Source organism: Delphinapterus leucas, chromosome 7, assembly GCF_059928025.1.
Source record: "Delphinapterus leucas isolate spDelLeu-1000000601 "Yukka" chromosome 7, BTC_Dleu_Yukka2, whole genome shotgun sequence".
Taxonomy (NCBI): domain Eukaryota; kingdom Metazoa; phylum Chordata; class Mammalia; order Artiodactyla; family Monodontidae; genus Delphinapterus; species Delphinapterus leucas.
This window is the reverse complement of record NC_143135.1, coordinates 34,229,070-34,255,153: the sequence shown is the minus strand read 5'-3', so window position 1 is coordinate 34,255,153 and position 26,084 is coordinate 34,229,070. Positions and strand designations below refer to the sequence as shown.

Genomic DNA, 26,084 nt, shown 5'->3' with positions numbered 1-26,084 from the left:
TTTGACTTTCCACCAACTGTGTTAGAAATCGCGTTTGCGCCCCGGAAGCGGACCCTTTCAGCTGCGAAGTTAACACCCACGCGCAGGACTCGGGAGGGAGGCGGCTGCTAGAACCTTGGAGACCTGGCTACGCGCGGGCCTTAAGGGGGTGGGGTCGCCTTAAGGAAGGAGGGGTTTTTCTCACCCGACAAAAAATAACTCCTCAACTGGAAAGGGGTTCTCTTCGAGTGCCGTCCATGCTAGGCGGAGGGCTGGGCAGATGGAAGAGGACCAGGCCAACTGGCTGAGGACGCAGCTGGCCCGTCGGCTGGCACCGGAGGATAGTTCAGAGAGAGGGGAGGCGGCAGCCCGGGAGAACCGGGAGAACCAGGAGCCCGGGACGAGGGCCAACCCAGTGGGATGGGACCAGCAAGGCCTGTTGAGAAGGGAGCTGCCAGGCCGAGGGGCCCGGGGGACAGCGGGCCCCAAAGCGGGACAGGAGGCGGCGGAGCCGGGGCCGAGTGAGTCAGAGGGCAGGAGCGAAGAGGGGCGGGCTGGCCTGGAGCCCGGCGGGCCGGGGGGCGGGGAGATAGAGGCCCCGGTGGAGGACTTGGGGAGGAGTAGAGAGAGGCGGGGAGAGAGCGCCCTGGCGGACTCAAAAGAAGAGCGGCCAGGGAGCCAGAGGAGACAGGGCTCGTGGAAGCCGGGAGACCAGCAGGCCGGCACGCTCCGGGAAACGTACTGGGAGAGGTCCCAGGAGCGCTACAGGGAGAGGGCGGTGAAGCCGAGGGTCAAGGGCCAGGTCGACTGGAGGTACCGGCTGGAGAAGAAGCCCAGCTGGCTGAAGCCCCCGACGCTGGTGGAACCCGAGGAGAATGAGGGTTATAAAGAGGATCTCTTGATCCCGGCGCAAGTGCGGCGGCCCGTGGTCAAATTCAGTCTCCAGGCCAGATCTCGCCTCCAGTCGCAGCGGTCGGCAGTCTGCTGCCCCTCGAGCAGTGTCATCAACGAGCTGACGAAGATGGGCGACCCGAATGTCCTGGAAATGGTGCAGGAGGAAGGTAGGAGCCGGCGGGGTGGCGGGTCGGGCTCCGTGAGTGGACCGCGCCAGTCTAGGCGCGGGGACCCTGGGGGACGTTGGCGGCCCTGCGGCCCGGATCCCGGGGATGTTCGCGTAGCGGCTTGCTCTGCGCGAGGCAGGGACTGCAGGCGAACACTCCCTGCCCGGGCCGGGGATTTTTTCGGGCTGCTCCCGCGAGGCCAGCAGCTGTGCAGAGCCACCCGTGCGGTTCCGAGACCGCCCTCCTTGCTCCTCTGGACGCCGCGGAGCGGTCGCACAGTGCAGGGAGGCGAGGCGAGCACGCCGGGCGAGTGAACTGAGGTGCTCGGGCCTCTGCACCCAGGCGGAGGAAAGAAGGAGTCTCCCACCGAGAGAGCCTAAGCTTAGGGCGCATGACAGCAGTTCCCTGTGTGGGGAGCTGGCCCTCGAGTCTTGTTGCCCCTTTCTATTCGCCGATTACTGCTCAAGCTTTGAGATTATCGTTAATTATGGAAGGGCAGACCGAACCCTAAGGTCCATCAGTTTGAGATTCTTATGCACTTGGGGAGGATGCTGTTTTACGAGCTTTCATTGAATGTTTAGTTCCGTTGAAAAATGTTTGCCCATTGTTTGCTTCGGGGTTTCCCATCTCCCAGTACCCATGATACTTGGACTTTCTTCCTGAGCCATGCCTGAGGCCCCAGGAACCGGCCAGAAGCTAAACAGGTGTGGGTCCAGGGAAATACCAAGCCCTCTGGGACAGGACGGAACAGAGAGAAGGCCAACCCCTGGAAACTCCCGTGTGGTCACCCCGGACCTGTATTCTGTGGGTCTATTTTAGTACACGCATTTTCCTGAAAATGCATGTATTTTTCTGGGTCTATCTCCAGGGCCCTCAATGATACTCAGTTCTCTCAATGACACTCTACTTTCATGTCTTGTTTAGTGTTAGATCTAAACATGGGAACAGGTTTTTTTAAGGGATGAATGATCTAAGAAGTCATACTATTTAGTCTTCAAAGACAGCAAGAAATAAAATGCGTTATTGCATCCTCCTCCCCTTTCTTAACAGCTTGAGATATACTTTATTTACATACAATTAAAGTCACCCATTTAAAATGTACAATTCAAATTTTGGTATATTTACAATTTTGTGATCATCATAATCTAATTTTAGAACATTCTCATCACCCCAAATAGAAACCTCTTAGTAGTCATTCCTCCCCCCCCCACCCCCCCTTCCCCTACCCTCAGCTCTAGGCAGCCTCTAGTCTATTTACTGTCTCTCTAGATTTGCCTATTCTGGACACTTCATGTAAACAAACTCATACAATATGTGGTCTTTGTAACTGGCTTCTTTCTCTTAGCATAGTGTTTTTGAAGTTCGTCCATGTTGTAACTTGTATCAGTGCATTATTCCTTTTTATTGCCAAATAATTTTCCATTGTATAGATATATCCACATTTTATCCATTCATCAATTGGTGCACATTTGGATTATTTTCACTTTCTTGGCTACTGTGAATAATGCTGCTATGAAGATTTATTGCAAGATTTTGTATGAAAATATGTTTCTGTCTTTCTTGGGTATACACCTAGGAGTGGAATTGCTGAATCATATGGTACCTCTATATAAACATTTTGAGAAACTGCCAAACTGTTTTCCAAGCGTCTGCATCACTTTTCATATTTTCGCCAGTAATATATAACAGTTCCAATTTCTCCACATCTTCACTAACATTTGTTATTGTCTGTCTTTTTTATTTATAGCAACCCTAGTGGTTGTGAAATGCTATCTCAACGTGGTTTTGATTTCCTTTGTTTCAGTGACTAAATGTGTTAAGTACCTTTTTCAATGCTTATTGACCATTCATATATCTTCATTGGAGAAATGTCTTCAGATCCTTTGCCCATTTAAAAAATTGAGTTATTTGCCTTTTAATTATTGTGTTGTAAGTGTTCTTTATATATTCGGTGTATATGATTTGCAAATATTTTCTTCCATTTGGTGGGTTCTCTTTCCATGTTCTTGATGGTGTCACTTGAAGCAACTCCCCCTTTTTTAAACAAAAAATAATTTAAAGATAGAGGGAGATACAACTATTGAAAACTTTAAACTTTGACTAACGGCTCTGCTAAATAATGCAGTAAACTTGTTAGGGAAAATGATTGATGTTCAGTGTGCAGAAGAAGTCAAATGTCTTTTAGACAAATAAGATTAGAAGTCCTATTCTGTACTTATTCAGTGATTTACTCCTTTGCAGAGAATTATTTCCTATTGTAATTTCAGTAACCTGAAGCAATAGATTTTTTTTTCATTTGAAGCATTCAGTATTTACTTATCAGTCCTTCTGAAGTAAAGCTATGAGAAATATATTCTTCATTGAAGGAAGAGTGGAGGGAAAAAATGTGGAGTATGTAACTTTATACATATAATGAAGGAAAAAATATATCAATATTGCATTACAGAGATTGACCATTACTTTCTCTCAGATGTTAGAAGATCTACTTTAGCCTCAGGATAATTTTGCTTACTAGAATGTATACGTAAATCAGTGTTACTTCAGCTTGAGGTCATACTGAAGTATCAGTCCATCCCAGGAAGGTTTTAGAACTTTTCCTGAAGTAATTTCAGTTCCCCTTTTCTTGGCAAAGACTTTTGTAATTGATTTATATTTCCTCTTGTTGTGATAAAAGCTTTGCCTCTGATTTGAGTGGAGGTAGGAGAAAAGGATATTAATGTGGAATACATGTATTTGATGGTTGGGTCTCACGAATGCATCCTGCCCAAATTCCTATAACCTGTTTTGTTCATAGATCCAGAATCCAAATAGCAGAAGACAGTGGCATTGGTACAAGCAGGGCCTAAGGAGCAGGGTGGTCCAGCCCACTCAGATGACTCTTACTTTTCTAAATGTCTTTCAATATGTTGATTAATTTGCTGAGTTGGTTTTATTGCCCATTATTAGGATTTCTGTTACTTCTAGGGTTATATGAAAAGTGCATTGCAATGAGGATATATTTTTTAACATTGACAGTCACGTGGATTTTTGGAAACCCAGTTCTAAATATATGTTTCTGGAGTTTAATGACACAGTTATGAAAACAAAAGTGTTGGTTGCAGAAGGCTGAACAATACTGGGTTCCACAGCATGAATTTTTAAGAGCTACTTTTATTCCTGTGTTTTAAAATATAAATGGATTTCTTAGAGTAAACTCCCCAATATAGGTAAACCTGGATCTGTGTATTATGTAGTTCCTAAATCACCTTTGAAGAGTAAATATGAGAAAGTTAAACAATTGATTTACATGTGATAAAATTTCTTCCCGGAGAGAGAATGTTAACATTGTGTCTTTCAGACATAATAGATGTTTCTAGGATTTGTCATATTTTATCAGTTTATTTTCTTAACAGTTGAACATTTAAGCAATCAGTGATCTCCAATTAGCTGTTTTCCCACAATCTAATAATTTTTAAAATGAAATTATAAGGACAATGTGTAATAGACCATTTAAATAGTTATGTAAAGAAACACTTCTAGTAAAATATCAATGTTGCTGAAATTGAACTATTGACTGGTTGACATTGTAAGGAAGTTCTGATTTGAAATATTCTTTTCTTTGGCTGATTTATGACACATTCAGCATTGGAAAAGAAAGTTTAAGGGTTTAACATTGGAAAAGGCAGTTTTAAAATTTAATATAAAATTGCTTGCGTCTTTACATCTACATCAAGCATTGTATTTAACCAAACCACCTATCCTTTGGTAATATGAATATTTGATTGCATATATGTTATTTTATGCTGCTGGAAGAAGTGTAAACTGAGAAGACCATTTGGTAAATGCAAGGGCTATTTTTGGGTTCTGGGTTTGTTGCAGTGTGTATTCTTAGTAATGTGCTTTCAGTGAAAACTCCAAGCTGTCTTTGGGCTGGCTTAAATTTTAGCTCCTATTTTATGATTCTCCATAGTGATTGATATTAAACCCTTGGTAGTTCTGGTTTCTAGCCCACAGGAAAAGTACAGTCAATTCTATTGACTTTAGAGGAAGTTGCAGGAATAATGAGAAGCCGATCTAGAGTTGTTGGCTCCAAATCTTGCGTCTTCAGATAGGCCTCTGTTTTGACAGAGGTTTGGAGATTATGCACAGTTTCTTCATCTTTATACTCTGAGTGAGTGTGAAAGTGTATCTGAGTCTATGGCATGTGTGAACATCTGATTGCGTGTGTATGTGAGAGAGAGAGAGTGAGTTAGTGAGCACTATGTGCCAGAGGGAGCATGGTGTGTGAGGAAATACATCTATCTTCTTTCATCTTTCTGCTTTCAGAAAGGGATACGGTTTACAAAGTGTGCTCTACACGGCTCTCAGGGAGCTTGCAGTCTTGTGGAGGAAGGTATAATTGGGCTAGGTACCCACAAAGGGCTTAAGTTCAGGGTGGTATGGGGGCAGGGAAGAGGCTAACTGTGAGGCAGATGAGGAGGTTTCAGGCAAGGCTTGAAAGGAGGATGTCAAAACTGATATAAAGTGAAAAATAAGCAAGAATTAGACTAAAAAGATACTGTTGTTAGATCCAGGGCGAGGAAGCAGCAAGTTGAAAGGTGAAAGCATAAGAGAGAACTAGTACGGACAGGAGATAATCTGGAGGAACTGTATTCACCCCTTTCCACATTCTCGAATAAACGCATTGCATCAAGTTCTGATAGCAGTTTGAAAATATTTTTTAACTAGGTGTTTTATGTTAAATGCAGCAAAAATAATTAGAGGAAGGAGGGGTTAATGCTTCCAGTTTTTCTACTTTATTTTCTAAAATACAGAATTATAAAATACTCTATAACTCTAGCTTAAGGTGTGCATTTGTTTGCTCTGTGCTTGGAACTATATTTAGTTCTATGCACAATAGTGACTGTTTTTGCCCTCAAGAAAATAAAAGCCTCCTTACGTCAGTGTGCAAGTACAATATGTTGAGAGACAAAGCATGTATTTCTTAGAATCCTGTTCTTTATCAACTCATAAGAGTTTGCTAGATTGGTTTCCTTTTTATTGGAAAGTCCAATGAGAGGTGGTCAAGACATTATGGAATTTTGAGCTGTACATCTAGACAGTATTCATGGGTAAAACCCTTTGATGATGGTACTGTATAATATTTTATATTTTTCAAATAATTTTTACTTATATTTTTAATCTTTTAGATGAGAAGACCTGTACTCAGAAAAGTTGTGATATGGCTGTAGCTACAGTTTGTTAGTTTTCAAGCTTTGCTAGCTATTAACTTTTTAATAGATCTTGCAACAAAAAACAAAAGATATTCTTTCATCTTTATTCTGACACTCTAAAACTCATCCCAAAGAATTTTAAACAGTTATGAAAATTAATAAAAGGATAGAATATATCCTAATAATAATAGCAATATCAACAAGAATAACTAATATTCATTGATCACTTCTGTGCCAATGACTGCGTGAAGCAATTTACACGCATATTTTTCATTTGATGCTTGCACATATCTTAGGAGATAGACATTAATGCCATTTATGTGATATTTGGTAGCTCTGAATTTATGTCATATTCTTAAGTGGCAAGGAGGCTAGGAAATGTGTTTTTTCGTTTTTTGGTTTTTGTTCTTTTTTTGCTAGAGCTCTTTGCTGTACCATATAATTAGTATTTTGTTAGTAAAGAACAAGGAAGAGAAAGGATATTTGTGGGGAGCCAGCATCTGCTGTGTTAATTGCCCACCATTAATAATCTTCCCTATTTCATTAAATGAAATCTCGACTTGCTCAAGCCTAGGAGTCTTTAATCTTCTTTGTCTCTCCACCTGCACATCTGAAATTTGATAGCAGTTTGTTTCCAATTTTTACTCAAATATCTAAAATCCATTTATGTGCCTTCATTTGCACTGTTGCAACTCCAGGCCAGACTGCCATCATCTCTTGTGATTCATTGCAGCAACCTCATAATTTGTTTCCTTTCTCCGTTCTTACTTTCTTTTAACCCATTCTCCAGTCAGCAACTAGTGCTTTTCATAAAATTGAAATGTAAATTCTATTTAAAAGCTTTTTTGTGGCTTACTATTTCTCTTAGAAAAAAATACAGGCATACAAGGCCCTCCACAAACTGTCTCTCACTCCATGCCTGTCCAACATCTTCTCAGGCCTCTCTGCCATTTACCTACTCATCTCTAGCTTGACCTTCGTTTCTTTCAACACCTAAAACTGTTCCTGTCTCATAGCCTTTATGTGTTCTTATATGACTTGTATCCTCTCAACTTTCACATCTCAGTATAAACATTACTCCCTCAGAGAGATTTTCTCATATCTAACTTGCACCCCTCCCTGTTTCTCTCTCCCTCTCTCTTTGCTCTTTTTGTCTTTTTTATAGCATTTATCACAATTTTTGGCCTGTCTCCTCTGCTGTACTGTAAATTTCTTAAACAACAGAAAATCAATACATGTTAGCCATTATCACCACTGTCATTATCAATATTATACTGATGATCAATGTCAAGAGCTGTGAAAAGTCTGAGATTTTACCGCACATGGAAGTTAACCAAGTAACCTGTTACAATTTCATGGTTACTGGTAGAAGACATGAGACACCTGGATCAGAGACAAAGGACAGTTTACTATTCACAGCATTAACAATAGGGTGAGTAGCAGCGTGTTCTAGTTTCCTGAGCCCAAGTTGCCACAGATCAATGCAGAGAGGGCCTGCACATTCGGTGGGTGGTTTGCAGTACAGGAGAGCAATCTGAGCTTAGGGAGCTTGAGTCTTTTTTATTGGTCAGTAATTTGCCTTCCCTTTGCTCTGGAGGGAGACACTGATGCAGTCTTCCAAGACTGTAAGCAAATGTGTGCTTTGCTCCTGAAGGAGTCTCTATCACTATCTCAACAAAGATCCTTGAAAAGATAATCCAGAACAAAGGGCAGTCCGTGTCTCATTTGCAAGATGTGCAGAAACTTGAAAGACCCAAGGAGAATTGTATCCCAACAACATCTACCCTTAACTGTTCATCCCTAAGTAACATACTTTGGTTTTGTATAGCTAACTTTATATAACTGAAATATTACTAAATATTTCTGCCTTTTTTGCTGAACTATTTTTGGGAGATTTATCTATGTTTTTGCATGTAATTAAAATTAAATCACTTTTGTTGCTAACTATAAAACGTGGTATGATTATACCACATTGTATTGATCCATTTTACTATTTCTGGATATTTGAGGTGATGTTGATTTTCTAGTTAACCCCAATAATACTGTTATGAACATTCTTGTACGTTCCCATAGTGCATGTATTTCTACTGAGTTTATACCTAAGATAGCATTTTTAAACTTTTTGATCTCAGAACCCCTTTATACTCTTAACAATCATTAGAAACTTCAAAGAGCTTTTGTGTATGTGAGTTAAGTTTATTGGTATTTACCAAGGATATCCACTTTTCCACTTCTATTTGACATAGTACTGGAAGTTCTACCCAGAACAGTTAGGCAAGAAAAAGGAATAAAAGACATCCAAATTGGAAAGGAAGAATGAAAATTGCCTCTGTTCACAGATGATATGATCTTTTATTTAGCAAACCCTAAAAATTCCATAAAAAACCTGTTAGAACTATAAATGCAGTCAACATTTATAAAGTATCATAATATGAAGTCAACACACAAAAATCAGCTGCATTTTTGTATATAAACAATGAACAATCTGAAGAGGAAATGAAGGAAATTTTTTTACATTAGTATCAAAAATAATTAGATACTTAAGAATAAATTAACCAAGAATGTGATGACTTGTACAAATAAGACTACAAAACATTGCTGAGAGAAATTTTAAAAGTCATAAATACATGCAAACACATCTCTTGTTCATGGATTAGAAGACTTAATATTGTTGAGATGTCAATACCACCAAAGTGATTTATAGATTCAGTGCTATCCCTATCAAAATTTTCATTATGTTTTTTTGTAGAAATAGGAAAATTCATCCTAAAATTCATATGGACTCTCAAGGGACCCCAAATAGCCAATCAATCTTGAAAAAGAACAAAGCTGAATGACTCACTGATTTCAAAATTAACTACAAAGCTACAGTTATCAAAATTGTATGGTACTGGCATAAAGACAGATATATAGACCAATGGACTAGAATAGAGAGCCCAGAAATAAACTCTTGCATGTATATGGTCAAATTATTTTTTACAAGGATGACAAGGCCATTAAATGGGGAAAGGTCAGTCTTTTCAATAAATGATGCTGGGAAATTTGGATATCCATGTGCAAAAAAGTGAAGTTGGGTCCTTACCTAACACCATATACAAAAATTAACTCAGAATGGATCAAAGACCTAAATGTAAGACATAAAACTATAAAACTCTTAGAAGAAAACATAGGACAAAATTTCATGACATTGGATTTGACAGTGGTTTCTTGGATATGACACCAAAGGCACAGGCAAGAAAAGAAAAATAGACAAATTGACCTCACAAATATGAAAAAAATTGTGCCTCAAAAGACACTGCAAGTAAAGTAAAAAGGCAAACCACAGAATGGGATAAAATGTGAGCAAATCATATATCTGATCCAGTTAGAGAACTCCTAAAACTCAATGATAAAAAACCAAACAACTTGATTTAAAAATGGGCAGAGGACTTGAATAGGCATTTCTATAAAGAAGATATAAAAATGGCCAAGAAGAACATGAAAAGATACTCAACATCATAATCATTAGGGGAATGCAAATCAAAACTACAAAGAGGTACCACCTCAAATCCACTAGGATGCCTACTATCAAAAAGAAAAAAATACAAAAGTTGGAGAGGATGTGGAGTAATTGGAAATCTGGTGCACTCTTGGTGGAAATGTAAAATGGTACAGTATGGTGATTCCTTAAAAAATTAAAAAAAGAATTACCATATGATCTAGCAATTCCACCTTGTGTATATACCCAAAAGAATTGAAAGCAGGATCTTGGAGATATTTGTACACCCATGTAGATAGCAGCATTATTCACAGCAGCTAAATGTGGAAGCAACAGAAGTGTCCATCAGTGGATGAATGGGTAAGCAAAATGTGGCATACATATACAATGGAATATTATTCAGCCTTAAAAGGCAGGAAATTCTGACATATGCTATAGCATTGATGAAACTTGAGGACATGCTATGTGAAATAAACCACTCACACAATGAAAAATACTACATGATTCCACTTATATGTGGTACTTAGGGTAGTCAAAATCATAGAGACAGAAAGTAGAATGGTGGTTGCCTGGGGCTGGGAAAGGGGAGAATGAGGAGTTGGTAATGGGTATAGTGTTTCAGTTGTACAAGATGAAAAGAGTTCTGAGATGGATGTTGGTGATGGTTGCTCAATATTATGAATGAATTTAATACTGTTGAACTGTATGCTTGTTAATGGTTAATATGGTAAATTTCATATTATGTATATTTTATCACAATAAACAAAATTGGGAAAGAAAAAAAAACTATACAAATGGTAGGTTTATATTTTCTGTATTTTCAGAATATATACTAACACTTCCTAAAATTACAGTTACTGTGGATGGCTCTTAAGTGGTAGCAATATTTTATTCCATTCCCATTGTGATTTTCTCCCCCAAGTTTTTGACTTGTGAAATATTTCTCAGTGTTTTGCAAATTGGAGTCCCTAGAGAATAAGAATCAGAATTCTATATTTAACAGTTTTTAGCGTCAGAAACTTATTTGAAGATGTATTTCAGTCCAAATGACTCAGCACATAACTATCATGAAGATATCTGTGTCAGGAAAGTAATTTGGCCTATTTAAAACTGGTAGTCCTCTGTTAGTACTTTACTTGTAACCAGTGTGGTTCAGTTCCAGGAAAACACACTGATAGAATAATAAATCTCACATGGTGAGAACAAAGAGCTAGGGATGGACATCCCTACTGAATGTTTTCCTCTCAGCAGTTGTGTGGCTATGGAATTACAACTGTATTCATCAGAGTTAAGTTTATTTCTTAGTGGGTGAGATTATAACCTACACATTAGTATTTGATGATTTTCCTCTATATTATAGACAGTTTTTGGTGCTGAATTCTTTTGAGTTTGTTTTGAACAACTTAGCTCCAGGAAGATCTTGGATGTTTTCTTCCAACATTATTTTCTTTGGACTTCTTTTGTTTAAATTTTGAATTCCTATTTTCTCCTTATGCAGACTTTTAACATACTGTGATTGGTTGGCCATTTTAACATGATTTTGTTGTTGTTGTTGTTTAATTTAGAGAGAAGAGCCAGTAGAGAAGAACGTTTTTTTGAAGTAAGTGAGGTAAGGTAAATATATGTGTTAGCCTCCTATAAGTCAGAACAAAAAATTGAGCCAAGGTTAGAAATGCACTTCATATGAATACTTAGGTCTTTGTACTCCAGTTATTTACTCATACTACATTCTTAATGTTTTGTCCTCCAACCTGTTCATTTTTAAGTAAGTAAAGCAAGTTCCATGTTTCATGCAGATTTAATACTGAATCTTTCTGGATGTTATAAGGGAGCAGCCATAAGTTTGGATTTGCTTTGAGGCTTTCTGTGATATAAACTCAGAAATGCTGAGACTTGATATGCAAGATAATAGTATTTGGCTTAATACTTTGCTTGACTATAATGCAGGTATAATATTTGATAGCTTTTTTGTTAAAGTTATTAGTAGTATGTGATTAGTGCATTTTTACTGAGGTATAATTGACATATAATATTAATTTCAAGTATACAACATAATGATTCATATCTGTATACACTGTGAAATATCACCACAGTAAGTCTAATTACCATCCATCATCATACAAAGTCACAGATTTTTTTTTCTTGTGATGACAGCTTTTTTTTTAAACAGCTTCAGTGAAGGCTCCTATATTTTTATAAAGTCTTTATTGAATTTGTTACAATATTGCTTCTGTTTTATGGTTTGGTTTTTTGGCCCCGAGGCATGTGGGATCTTAGCTTCCCCCCAGGGATCGAACCCGCACCCCCTGCATTGGAAGGTGAAGTCTTAACCAATGGACCCTCAGGGAAGTCCCTTGTGATGATAGCTTTTAAGATTTATTCTCTTAGCAACTTTCAAATATGCAATACCATACTATTGACTATAGTCACTTTGCTATAAATTACATCCCCATGACTTATTTGTAACTGAAAGTTTGTACCTCTTGACACCTTTCACCCATTTTGCCTACCTCCAGCCACCTCTCCTCTGGCAACCGCCAGTCTGTTCTTTGTAAGTTTTGTTCTATTTGTTCATTTGTTTTGTTTTTTAGACTCAACATACAAGTGAAATCATACAGTCTTTTGTCTTTCTGTGTCTGACTTATTTCACTTAATGTAATACCCTCAAGGTCCATTGATGGTAGCAATTGGCAAGATTTTATTCTTTTTTTATGACTAAGAAGTATTCCATTGCATATATATAATATATATATACATCCTATTTATTAATCATCCATTCATGTATACTTAAGGTTGTTTCCATATTTTGGCTATTGTAAATAATGCTGCAGTGAACGTATGGGTGCGTGTATCTTTTCAAATTAGTGTTTTCATATTCTTTGGATAAATAACCAGAAGTGGAATTGTCACATCCTGTGGTAGTTCTGTTTTTAATTTTTTGAAGAATCTCCATACTCTTTCCCGTAGTATCTGTACCAATTTATATTCCCATCCGCAGTGGACAGGGGTTCCCTTTTCTTTACATCCTTGCCAACACTTGTTATTTCTTGTCTTTCTGATGATAGCCATTCTGACAAGTGTGAGTTCATATCTCATTGTGGTTTTCATTTGCATTTCTCTGATGATTAATGATGCCAAACGTCTTTTCATGTGCCTGTTGGCCATCTGTATTTCTTTGGAAAAATGTTTATTCAGATCCTCTGCTCATTTTTTAAAATTGTATTATTTATTTTTTTGCTGTTGAGTTGTATGAGTTCCTTATATATTTTGGATATTAACCTCTTATTAGTTATATGACTTGCAAATATTTTCTCACATTCAGTAAGCTGCATTTTCATTTTGTTAATGATTTCCTTTGATATGCAGAAACATTTTAGTTTGTTGTAATCCTGCTTGTTTATTTTTGCTTTTATTGCATTTGCTTTTGGAGTCAGATCCAAAAATTATCTCTAAGACTGATGTCAAGGAGCTTACCACCTATATTTTTTTTCTAGGGTTTTATGGTTTAAGGTCTTACATTTAATTCTTTAATCCATTTTGCATTAATTTTTGTGTATGGTGTAAGATAGTGATTTAGTTACATTATTTTGCATGTGACTGTCCAGTGTCCCCAACAGCCCTTATTGAAGGAGACGCTATCCTCTCCACATTGTATTTTCTTGGCTCCTTTGTCATAATTAATTGACCATATACGTGGGTTTATTTTTGGGCTCTCTATTCTGTTCTATTCATCTATGTTTCTGTATTTATACCATTATGTTTTGATTACTATATCTTTATAATATAGTTTGAAATCAGGAAGCATGATGCCTCCAGATTTGGTCTTCTTTCTCAAGATTGGTTTAGTTATTCAGGGTCTTTTGTGGTTCCAGACGAATTTTAGGATTGTTTGTTCAGTTCTTTGAAAAATGCCTTTGGAATTATGATGGATTGAATTAATCTGTAGATTGCTTTGGGTAATATGGACATTTTAACAATATTAATCTTCCAATCCATGAACATGAATATCTTTCCATTGTTTTGTATTCTCTTCAGTTTCTTTCATCAGTGTGTTACAGGTCTTTCACCTCCTTGGTTAAATTTATTCCTAAGTATTTTATTCTTTTTGATGCAATTGTAAATGGGATTACTTTCTTAATTTCTCTTTATGAGAACTCATTGTTAGTGTATAGAAATGCAACTAATATTTGTGTATTGATTTTTTTTAACATCTTTATTGGAGTATAATGGCTTTACAATGGTGTGTTAGTTTCTGCTTTATAACAAAGTGAATCAGCTATATATATACATATATCCCCATATCTCTTCCCTCTTGCATTTCCCTCCCTCCCACCCTCCCTATCCCACTCCTCTAGGTGGTCACAAAGCACCGAGCTGATCTCCCTGTGTTATGTGGCTGCTTCCCACTAGCTATCGATTTTACATTTGGTAGTGTATGTAAGTCCATGCCACTCTCTCACTTTGTCCCAGCTTACCCTTCCCCCTCCCCATGTCCTCAAGTCCATTCTCTAGTAGGTCTGTGTCTTTATTCCTGTCCTGCCCCTAGGTTCTTCATAACCATTTTTTTTTATGTTCCATGTATATGTGTTAGCATATGGTATTTGTTTTTCTCTTTCTGACTTACTTCACTCTGTATGACAGACTCTAGGTCCATCCACCTCACTACAAATAACTCAATTTTGTTTCTTTTTATGGCTGAGTAATATTCCATTGTATATATGTGCCACATCTTCTTTATCCATTCATCTGTCGATGGACATTTAGGTTGCTTCCATGTCCTGGCTATTGTAAATAGAGCTGCAGTGAACATTGTGGTACATGAGTCATGTGTATTGATTTTATACCCTGCAACTTTACTAAATTTAATAATTAGTTCTAACAGTTTTTTGGTGGAGTCTTCAGGGTTTCGGTTATATAAACTCATGTCATCTGTGAATAGTGACAGTTTTACTTTTCCTTTCCAATTTGTAGGCCTTTTATTTATTTTTCTTGCCTAATTGATCTGGCTAGGACTTCCAATACTATGTTGGCTGAAAGTGGCAAGAGTGGGCATCCTTTTCTTCTTCCTGATCTTACAGGAAAAGCTGAAAGCTGTTTAGTATGATGTTAGCTGGGGGCTTGTCATATATAGCCTTTATTATGGTGATATATGTTCCCTCTATACCCACTTTGTTGAGAGTTTTTAATCATAAATGGATGTTGAATTTTGTCAAATGGTTTTTCTGTATCTTATTATTTTTATCTTTGATATGATCATATGACTTTTATCTTTTGTTTTGTCAATGTGCTGTATTATGTTGATTGATTTGCTGATGTTGAACCATCCTTGCATCCCTTGAATCAATTTCCTCTTGATCATGGTATATGATCCTTTTAATGTATTTTTGAATTTTGCTTGCTAATATTTTGTTGAGGATGTTTTCATCTGTGTTCAAGAGGTGTATTAGCCTGTAATTTTCTTTTTTTTTTTTTTTTTTGTGGTGTCCTTGTCTGGTTTTGCTATCAGGCTAATGCTGGCCTCATAAAATGAGTTTGAAAGTGTTGCCTCTTCTTCAATTTTTTGGAAGAGTTTGAGAATGATAGATATTAAATTTTCTTTGAATGTTTGGTAGAATTCTCCAGTGAAGCCATCTGGTCCTGGAATTTTGTTTGTTGAGAAGTTTTTGATCACTTATTCAATTTCCTTATTAGTAATCAGTCTGTTCAGACTTTCTATTTCTTTCTGATTCAGTCTTGAAAGATTGTATGTTTCTAGGAATTTTTCCAACTCTTCTATGTTGTCCAATTTGTTGACATATAATTGTTCATAATAATCACTGAGTCTGCTTACATTTACATTAATTGTACTTATTGCCATTTTGTTCATTGTTTTCTGGTTGTTTTCCTCTCTGTTCCTTTCTTCATCTCTTGCTCTCTCCCCTTGTGGTTTGATGAGTTTCTATAGTGATATGGTTGGATTCCTTTCTCATTATCTTTTTTGTGTCTACTATAGATTTTTGCTTTGTGGTTACCATGAAACTCACATATATTAGACTGTGTGTGTGTGTGTGTGTGTGTGTGTGTACACACATACAGTTCATATTAAATTGATAGCTAGTTGTTTGAATGCATTTTAAAACTCCACATTTTTACTCCCTCACATGTTTTGTGTTTTTGAGGTCACATTTTACATCTTTTTATTTTGTGTATTCCTTAACTAAATATTGTAGTTATAGTTATTTTTACTACTTTTGTTTTTTATCCTTCATACTAGCTTTATAATAATCCACTACGTTTACTATATATTTATCTTCACCAGTGAGATTTTTACTTACATATGTTTTCTTGTTATTAATTAGTGCTCATGTTTTTTCAGCTTAAAGAAGTCCCTTTAACGTTTTGTGTAAGTCCGGTTTAGTGGTAAGGCTTTAGAGGCAGCAGGAGAGCACAGGGCTGGGTCACACCCACTGCTTTTAGTGATGGAGCAGGAGAGTGCAGGGACGAGGCACTCCCACTGGCTTTAGCTGGACAGTGGGAGAGTGCTATCACTGTGTGCACCCACTGGTGCTAGCAAGGTAGTGGGAGAGGGCAAAAATGGCCCCCAGCAACACCTCTGTCCCTAGAGAGAGTCCTAACAGGCCCTGCCCCTCTGATAGATGCTTTAAGATTGGCAAATGAATCTTTTTCACGTATAGTTTAGGTGCTTTTCAAACTGCTTCTTTTGTGGTAGGTCCCAGGGTGAGTGAGTCTAGAAATGAGCCCTTTAAGAGTAAAATCTTAGTTCCCTATAGCCCTTTGGGTCTCCTGAACATAAGCCCTGTTGGTTTTCAAACCATTCATTTTGGGGGCTTGTCCCTCCAGTGCAGGTCCCAAGGGTTGGGGTGCCTGATGTGGGGCACAAACCCCTCATTTCTCAGGAAGAAGCTCCATATTTGTGAGATCCTTCCTGATTATGGGTGAGCCTCACCCAAGAGTGGGATTTTTGGTGGGATTGCATCTCTGTTTTTCCCACCCTCATCATTGTGGCCCTTTTATCCTTTGTTTTAGAGGTGCTAGTCAGATAGTTTTCATTTTTTAGAGGGAATTGTTCCATTTTTAGCTAGAGATTTGATGTGTCCGTGGGAGGAGGTGAATTCAGGATCTCCTTATACTGGCATTTTGAACCTGATAAGTGCTTATTGATGACTATGCCAGGGTTTAAGTTACTCAACCTGAATTAAGTAAATATATTAAATAAAATTATAAATAATAAAGTTAAATACAATTTGCAAAAATATAGGATTCCCTTAAGCAAAGTCCTTATTTTATTTATGTAAACTTGCAAATAGATACTAACTTTTTTTTTTTTGTATACAGAGTGTAAGCATTCTAAAAGTATTTCAGATAAAATAATCTTTCTGTTAGGCTCTAGTTGACCCAGAGCCATACTCATAGAGTTGGATGTCCTTGAATTGGGTTAGGGATGAACAGCCAAATAGAAAAAGTCTCTTTAAAAATAGCTTTTTAGGAGTGACTGGAATTCCCACCCTGGGAAACACAACTTACCAGAATAGGTTGGCTGTGTGCTACTTAGCTGGATAAACTGGCTCGTTTAGCTGGTTGACTTAAGATTTCTAGAAGTTCTGGGATCCTTTAGAAGCTCAATGACCAAAATACTAAGAAAAATAGAACATGAGAATTGAATAAACTATGAAAATCAGTTGGTCCAGTTATTTTTACAGTGTAATTTGTAGACCACCTGAATAAGGATTATATAAAGAATTTCTTTAAAATGCAGACTCCTGGGACCAACCTCAGACTACTAATCAATGTTTTTGGGGATAAGGTTAGGGAGTCATGATTTAAAAAGAGCATCCCAGGTTATTCATATTGCCATTAAAGTTTGGAAACCACGGTCATAAAGCATAGGCCCCACAACTAAAGTGATGTAATGTGGCACAGAGAACATATTTATTTATTTATTTATTTATTTTGCGATATGCGGGCCTCTCACTGTTGTGGCCTCTCCCTTTGCGGAGCACAGGCTCTGGATGCGCAGGCTCAGCGGCCATGGCTCACGGGCCCAGCCGCCCTGCGGCATGTGGGATCTTCCTGGACCAGGGCACGAACCCGTGTCCCCTGCATTGGCAGGCAGACTCTCAGCCGCTGCACCACCAGGGAAGCCCAGAACATATTTATTGAGTGAGTTAGTGAATTAAGACAATTATCTAGAAAATAAAGAACATCAAAAATTAAAGCTTACATGTCTTTGGAGCAGACTGAGGAAAGATTTATCTTATGAGATTGACTGATGCAACTTGAATGATAATAATATTGTCATTTTCATTTTGTTCATATTGACATAGCAATAATATACTTCTTACAGATCTTTATATGTATTGCTCCAGTTAACTTCAAGTAATTATGAATTACTTCATATTCTTTGCTTCTTTGTGTATCTTTCATATTTATATGTATATTCCAAACTTAAACTTCTGTAACAAAAAACATTCTCAAGTCATATTTATACTGTTCCTTACCTCTGCACATTTCAAGAGCAACCGTAGTATTTTAGAAATAGCATATGTCATAATTTTTAGTTTTTTTTAGTGTTACTTTTATACGAAGGCAGTAAGTGACAGGGAAATGTTCAACCTTATGAGAATAGCACTATCATACCAAACTCACTTTAGACTTAACCTATAGTTAGGTCTAGCATATATATATTTTTAATATAAAGTATGTTGGAATAAAAACAGCACTTCTCCGAAACAAAGATGAAGAATGGCTGATAAGGTTTAGAGTTATTAAATGGGTATATTATTGAATTAGCTCCAAAGTGACTGTTGCTCTTACTTCTAGAAAGATGGAGTAGATAAAATTTTCTCTATTTCTTTTTCTAATTATAGCTAAAAACCCTGAATATTATATGTAAAACAAACATAATAAGACTGTGAATGTTAGAGAAGAAGACAAACTGGCTAGGGACTTAACTCTAGGGGGAAAGCCATTAAAATGACAACAGATTTCACATTAGAAACCATGGAGGCTAAAGGAAGCAATACAGATTTTTTCAAGAGCTCAGTGCCAAATCAGAATTCTGTAGCCAGTGAAAATACCCTTCAGGAATGAACAGAGAAATCAAGACATTCACAAAGGAAGGAAGGCTAAAAAAATTTTTCACCAGCACATCTATTCTAAAAGATTGGCCAAAGGAAGTTCTCTAACAGAAAGAAAATGATAAAATAAGGAATTTTGTAGCATGGAGATGAAGGAAAAAATCAACAGAAAGAGTAAAAGCATGAGTAAATGCAATAGACTTTCTGTCTCAAGTTTTCAAAATTATGTTTTGAAAGTTGAAGTAAAAACTTTACAAGGTCTGATGTGGTTCTCAATATATGCAGAGAAATAGTTACGACAATTATAAACAAAGAAGGTTTGGGATTGTAAAGGGGAGTGAGGGTTTTATACTTCATTTGACAAGTAAAACATGTATACTGTAAACTGTGATAAATAATGTATATGTAATGTAATTAATATCAAAGCAACCACTTAAACTATACAAAGAGATATACTCAAAAACGGTTTAGATAAATCAAAATGGAATTATAAAAATATTTCCAATAACCCATGGGAAGTCATGAAAAATAAAACAGAGAAACATAATACAGAAGAAACAAACAGAAAACACAAAAATAAAATGGCAGAACTTTTAATTCCTAATACACTAGTAATTACATGAAGTGTAAATAGTCTAAACACACAAATTGAAAAGAAAAAAGAGTTTGGCAAAGTGGATTAAAAAATGCAAGTAAAAGGATTAAAAATATACATTATGGATGAAAATAAATGCAAACACTAACAAAAAGCATGAGTGTTATATTAATATCACATCATTAATGTCGATACACATTGGAGTAAAGAAAATTACCATGGACAGAGCAGGACATGACATAGTGATAAAAGGAATCCATCCAACAATGAAACATAGCAGTGCTAAATTTGCATGCACAAAATAATAGCATCATAATATGTGAAGCAAAAACTAATAAATGGGAAGGAGTAATACACAAATCTATAATTATAACTGGAGACTTCACTCTTCAATAATAGATGGAACAACTGAATAGAAAATCGGTAAGATATAGATGAACTCACATCAACTAACAGGATGTAGCCAACATTTATATAGTATTCCACCTGATAGCAGCAAAATACACATCTGTTTCAAGTAATGATGGAACACATGCCAAGACAGACTATATTCTGGGCAATAAAACAAACCTCAACAAATTTAAAATAATTGAAATAATGGAATGTGTTCTTGAACCACAATGTAATCAAACTAGAAATCAGTAACATTGTTAACAGGAACATCTCCAACTACTGGAAACTGAACAGCATACTTCTAAACAATCCAAGGGTCAAAGAAAACCTAAAGGAAAAAACAAAATGAAAACAAACAGACAAAAAAAAAAGTGACCTGAATAAAGGTGAAAATGCAACATATTAACATTTGAAGGATCTAGCAAGAGTAATGCTGAAACGAAATTTGTAGCAAATTTGTAGCACTGAACATTTATGTTAGTAGGGAGGAAAAGTCTTAAATCAACAATAAGCTTCCCTTTCAAGAAATAAGAGCAAAATAAACCCAGACAAAACAGAAGGAAGGTAATAATAAAGATAAGAGCAGTAATCAGTAAGTTGAAAACAGAAAAATATTAGAGAAAAGCATTAAAACAAAAAGTTAGCTCTTTGATAGATAATAAAATTGGCAAACGTCTAGCTAGACTGACAAAAAGAGGAAAGAGAGAGAGGGAGGGAGAGAAAGCGAAATATTTGAGTGATCTCAGGAGTATGTGCTGTGGTGTGTGGGCTATCATGGAGCGTGAAGATTTAAATCCACCATACACCAAGGGAGGCATCACTATTACTTTAACTACAAGTGGGTTTTGTGTATTTATATCTATGTATGGCTTTTCTCTTGGGTTATAAGTATAAATCCTTAAGAATTCTGGTGATGCATTTTCTAGGGTATTCACTTTAATAATTTCAAACAAATGGTGAAAGGCCTAAAATAGCCAATTAATTCTGTCCTTCCTTTTGGTGCCGTTCAGGATTCAGCATCATTAAAAGATTGGAGCCCCTTGTTATTTCTCTGCAATGTAGTACTTCTTAATCATTTCTTGTATCTCAGATTTTTTTTTATGATTCGTTAAAGCTACCTCCAAATTTCTCATTCTTTCTCAAGCGACCTCTCTCTCTCTCTCTCTCCCCGCATAAACATACACACACATTATACACCCACACATGCACATGTATACACACAGTTTTGCATCCAATTTCAGGTGCTTCATAGCTCCCCTGAGTTGTAGGTTTAGTACTTCTGCACAGAGAACCTAGAGTTTTTATTGTTAAAAGTTATATACTCCCCACTTGCATTATTATTATTAATAGCATTCTATCTTCTCCATGACGCTATTAGCAGGACCTGAACAGCAGAGAGTCCAGTTTTCTCATCAGTGAAGAACCAAGGGTAAGCAGCCATCTGTACTGTACTTTCTTGCATGGACATGACGGGATGTTTTTTTTGTAGTCAGCAATCGTGACTATTTCTCAGTTCACAGTTTTTCAGGTTCTTATACATGATATTAGAGAATTTATTACTTTGGAAAAAAATCAGTTTCTTATGGGGAAAAAAATGTCGTTAGACACATTAATGAGAATGACACATAAAGCATAGCACTTTGCTAGCATTTTACTTTCTCAGTTTTACAGATGAGAAAATGAAGGATCTGAGAAGTTTAATGACTTGACCAAAATTATCCATTTGTTTAGGGGGGCAGATCCTGGACTAGACTAGAACTCAGGTTTCTGAGGCCTAATTTAGTATTCACTCTCCATACATCTTTCTTCTTACCTGTAAGTACATGCCTAAGAATAATCACGAAGAAGTACAGTTTATTTAAAAATCAAATTCGAATATCAATTAAGAGGTTAATAAAGGGATTCAGAATTTTTTGTTAGTTGTGTAGTAAATAAAAGATGCTGTTTGGGAAGATGGGGAAATAGAGTTATACTGACAGTTTTGGTACAGATGTTTCCCTTTTCACTAGAGCACTGATCTTTATGTTCCAGAATGAAGGTTGTAGGATTGATCAGATTATAATACTTGAAATTTTATTGTTTTTCTTTTTAATTTATGTTTATTTTTTGACCATGTAAAACATTCACGATTCCAAAGTTGAAAACTGTAAATCAAATAAAGTTTAGTGAAGCCTAAAGCTTATGCCATTTTGGTGTCACTTTTCTTTTTTTTTTTTCGGTACGCGGGCCTCTCACTGCTGTGGCCTCTCCCGTTGCAGAGTACAGGCTCCGGATGCGCAGGCCCAGGGGCCATGGCTCACGGACCCAGCTGCTCCGCGGCATGTGGGATCTTACCCGACCAGGGCACGAACCCGTTTCCCCTGCATCGGCAGGCAGACTCTCAACCACTGTGCCACCAGGGAAGCCCTTGGTGTCACTTTTCAAGAAGAATAATGGGACAATAATTTACTTTAAAGTTTTTACAAAAATGTTTGACTGTGAGAACACATTGCTAGAATGGGACTGGTGCAAGTAAGGGGCCCTGAAGCTTAGACTTTATTAGCTTGAAGGTAAATGTATCTCAGTTTGAAACTATGAAACAAATCATTTCAGAGGAAAATTTCTTCCTTGTTTTTCCTCTTAAACCTTCTGTAGTAACCATTTTTATTTAGTTTATCTTTCCAATGTATCCTTTACTTTTGTGTGTGTGTGTGTGTCTACATACATATGTATATTTATATTCTTCCTGCTTCTTTAAAGGCAGCATACTGTATATACTGAACTGTTCTTTGGTTTTCACTTAAAAACATATCCTGGGGCTTCCGTGGTGGTGCAGTGGTTGAGAGTCCGCCTGCCGACACAGGGGACACGGGTTCGTGTCCCGGTCCGGGAAGATCCCACATGCCGCGGAGCAGCTAGGCCCGTGAGCCATGGCCGCTGGGCCTGCGCATCCGGAGCCTGTGCTCCGCAACGGGAGAGGCCACAACAGTGAGAGGCCCGCTTACCGCAAAACAAAACAAAACAAAAAAACATATCCTGGAGTTCACTCTATACTCTATACTGTGTCAATTTCACTCTAATTTGTTAGTATGTGGCATAGTATTCTATTGTGCGGGTTTAGGATAGTGTATTCATACAGTCCCTTTACTGATGGATGTTTGGGTTGTTTTTAATCTTGGAAATCTTTTCTCTTTTTAGTCTTTAACCCTTGGGAATCAGTTTTATAATATTTTGGCCAAATTTATCTTTCTAAGTAGGATTTAAGTATCAGAAAATAAAGGCATATGTAATTTTACCATATTTTGCCAAATTCCCCTCCGTTTTGCATTTATAAGAAATATATGAGAGTCCTGTTTCTCCATAGCTTCATTAACAGTGTATTAATAAGTTTAGATGTTTGCCTGTCTGTTAGAGAGATAGATAGTGGACCTTTTTCAGTTGAGAGCTTTTTCAGTTAGCTCTGTATCCTGGGATAGTTTAAACTTTAATTTCTCTCAATATGAGTGAGACATTTTATCTTTTTCTACATTGATGGTCATTTTAATTAATTTTGCTGGATCATTCTGTGTATATTTCTTTGTCTATTTTCCTGTCAAGCTATTAGGTTTTCTTTTTTTTTTTCTTGATTTTTTTGGAGCTGGTCACATATTTATTATTAGCCCCTTGCCCGTGATATGTTGCAAATAATTTCCCCAATTAAGTCATATACTAACAATTGAAGTTTCAAATTCCAAATGATTTTAAAGTGGTTTATGGTATTTCATTCTTTATGATGACGTTGTCTTTGGTCAAACAGTAAGTTATTAAAATTAAACAGTAGGTTTCCCTTTTTTAATCGACTTTGTATTTTAGTATAGTTTTAGACTTACAGATTTATTATGAACATAGTACATAAAGTTCCTTATACGTCATGTACATTTTTCCCTATTTACATCTTGCATTAATATGATATATTTGTTGCAAATAATGAACCAATATTGGTACATCATTATTAACTAAAGTCCATACTTTGTTCACATTCCCTTAGTTTTTCCCTGGTGTTCTTTTTCTATTCCAGGATCCCATCCAGGACACCACATTGCATTTAGTTGTCATGTCTCTTCAGGCTCCTTTTGGCTGTGACAGTGTCTCAGACTTTTCTTGTTTTCAATGATCTTCACAGTTTTGAGGCATACTCGTCAAGTATTTTGTAGAATGTCCCTCAATTATGGCTTTCCTGATGTTTTTCTCAGAATTAGACTGGGGTAGTGCATTTTTGGGAGGAAGACAATAGGAGTAAAATGCTTTTTTCATCACATTATATGAAGGGTACATTGCCTACCCACGTGACTTATCATTCTTGATGTTAACCTTGATTGCCTGGCTTGAAGTCATATTTGTCAGCTTGCTCTACTGTGAAGTTTTTCTTTCTATTCTTCCTTTTTATACTGTAGAAGAAAGTCACTGTGTGCAGCCCACTCAAGAATTGGGGGATTATGCTCCACTTCCTTAAGGGTAAATGAATTATTTGGAATTCTTCTGTATGAGAAATAGGTCTCATTTATTTATTCATCAGTTTATTTATACATTGTCTATTTATTTATATCAGTTTGGGCTCAGAGATATTTATTTTATATTTTGTATTATAGACTCAATACTACTTCATTTACCTTGTTGCTCAAATTGGCCTTGCTTTGATTACTAAGAGCTTTTTGATTGATCCCTGTATCCCTTTGATAGAACCCTATTGATTTTGCTTTGTTTTTAGCTTTTCTTACTTTCTGGCATTACAAGATGCTCTAAGCTCATCTCGTCCTTGTACTTTTCCTGTGTCAGTCCCAGAATCAACCATTTTTCCAGGGAAATTTTCTTTTAATGTTATAGAAATATCACAAAAGAAAAATCTGTATCAATCAGGGTCCTATTAGGCATACTCAAAATAGGATAATTTGAGGAGGGCTTAAAAAAAAACTTTTACAAATATGGGGTGCCAGAAAAGCCCAGTGTGTATAGATTTAGTAACCGTGACTCTATTATCATCCATAGAACTGAAGGGAATTGGGAGGGAACAATTATTAGATCCAGGAGAGAGTCATGTACTTGAGACATTCTTGAGAGGCTTAATGACCTTCAGTGGAAGGATACAGCCTTCCTGAATCCAGCCTCAGAAAGGAAGAGATTTACACTCTTTTCCCTCCTTCCAATCATTTATGGGAAGCCAGAAGTCAAAGGAGCTCTTTGATACCTATCAGTATAACCAGTCGCCCTCCCAAGAAAAAAAGCAAGGTAGAGATGGATAGAGAAGGGTTCTGCTGAGACAATCCAAAGATATCCAGCAGGATATCATTGGATATATTTTCCTTTTGGAAAAAAATGTAATCCTACCATTATTATGATAGAACTTCACTACTAATGATTCTGTAAATACAGAGGAATTCACATAATTTAACCTTTTATTTTGAATAAAGTAGTCAACAGTGGATTTGATTGAGTACCTAAATGGCTAGCTAAATTGCTAGAAGGATGCTAAAACCATTAAATGAAACACACAAAAATGGAGAAAATGATACCTAAAAGAACCTGTCTCAGAGTGAGTGCCATTTGTCTTGGGAGGAATAATTTGAAAAGTACTTAGTGTTTAAAGAAGGAGGAATGGAAATTGGAAAGGCACACTAGAGGCATGCCTTAATAACAATCAACATGCTGTTAACAGGTTTTGAAGGGGTGTAGATCTTGTTCACCTCAGGGATGATATTCCAAATATTTAATGATATGCTTGACATAGGCACAAACCAGCCAGAATGTATAAATGAACCAGAAGCAATAAGTATGAATATAAATTAGTATTTATAATTGATCTATGTATGTATTTAGATATGATTGCTCTAGGACTCAGACATTTGTCTCCTAGAGGTCTTATTCAGTCTCATGGCATTAAATACCAATGATATGTTGTAACACTTAAATTTAAGTTTCTAGTATAGACATCAGACTTAAATATTAAGACCTTCAGACTTAAATATCCAAGCCATTTCCCCATCATATGCATTTAAATATCTAAAGACATCTCAAGATTTACATGTCTAAAATGTAATTTTTTCCTAGACAAAAAAATGCTCTTTTGAAGTCTTTCATATCTTAGCTACATACAATCTATTCTTCTAGTTGTTCAAGTTAAAAATTATCATCTTTATTGTTTATACATTACATACAACGAAATGTACCCATTTTAAGTGTACGGTTTGACAAATTTTAACAAATCACAACAATCAAGATATAGATTTCCATTACCTCAAAAAAGCTTCCTTTTTCTGTTTCACCTCTGCCCTAGGCAACTGCTGATTTGTTTTT

At 36.8% G+C, this 26,084-nt stretch overlaps 1 protein-coding gene across 1 annotated transcript in view; it reads left to right on the top strand.

The window, feature by feature from the left end:
- The first annotated feature begins 215 nt into the window (after positions 1-215).
- The window catches only part of ANO5 (anoctamin 5), a 103,623-nt gene continuing 77,754 nt past the window's right edge, over positions 216-26,084 (top strand). Inside the window, exons 1-3 of the mRNA XM_022583755.3 lie at positions 216-1,040; positions 11,276-11,319; positions 21,157-21,204. Of these exons, the coding sequence (XP_022439463.1) occupies positions 260-1,040; positions 11,276-11,319; positions 21,157-21,204 (873 nt within the window). The 5' untranslated portion in view covers positions 216-259. The remainder of the gene's footprint in view (positions 1,041-11,275; positions 11,320-21,156; positions 21,205-26,084) is intronic.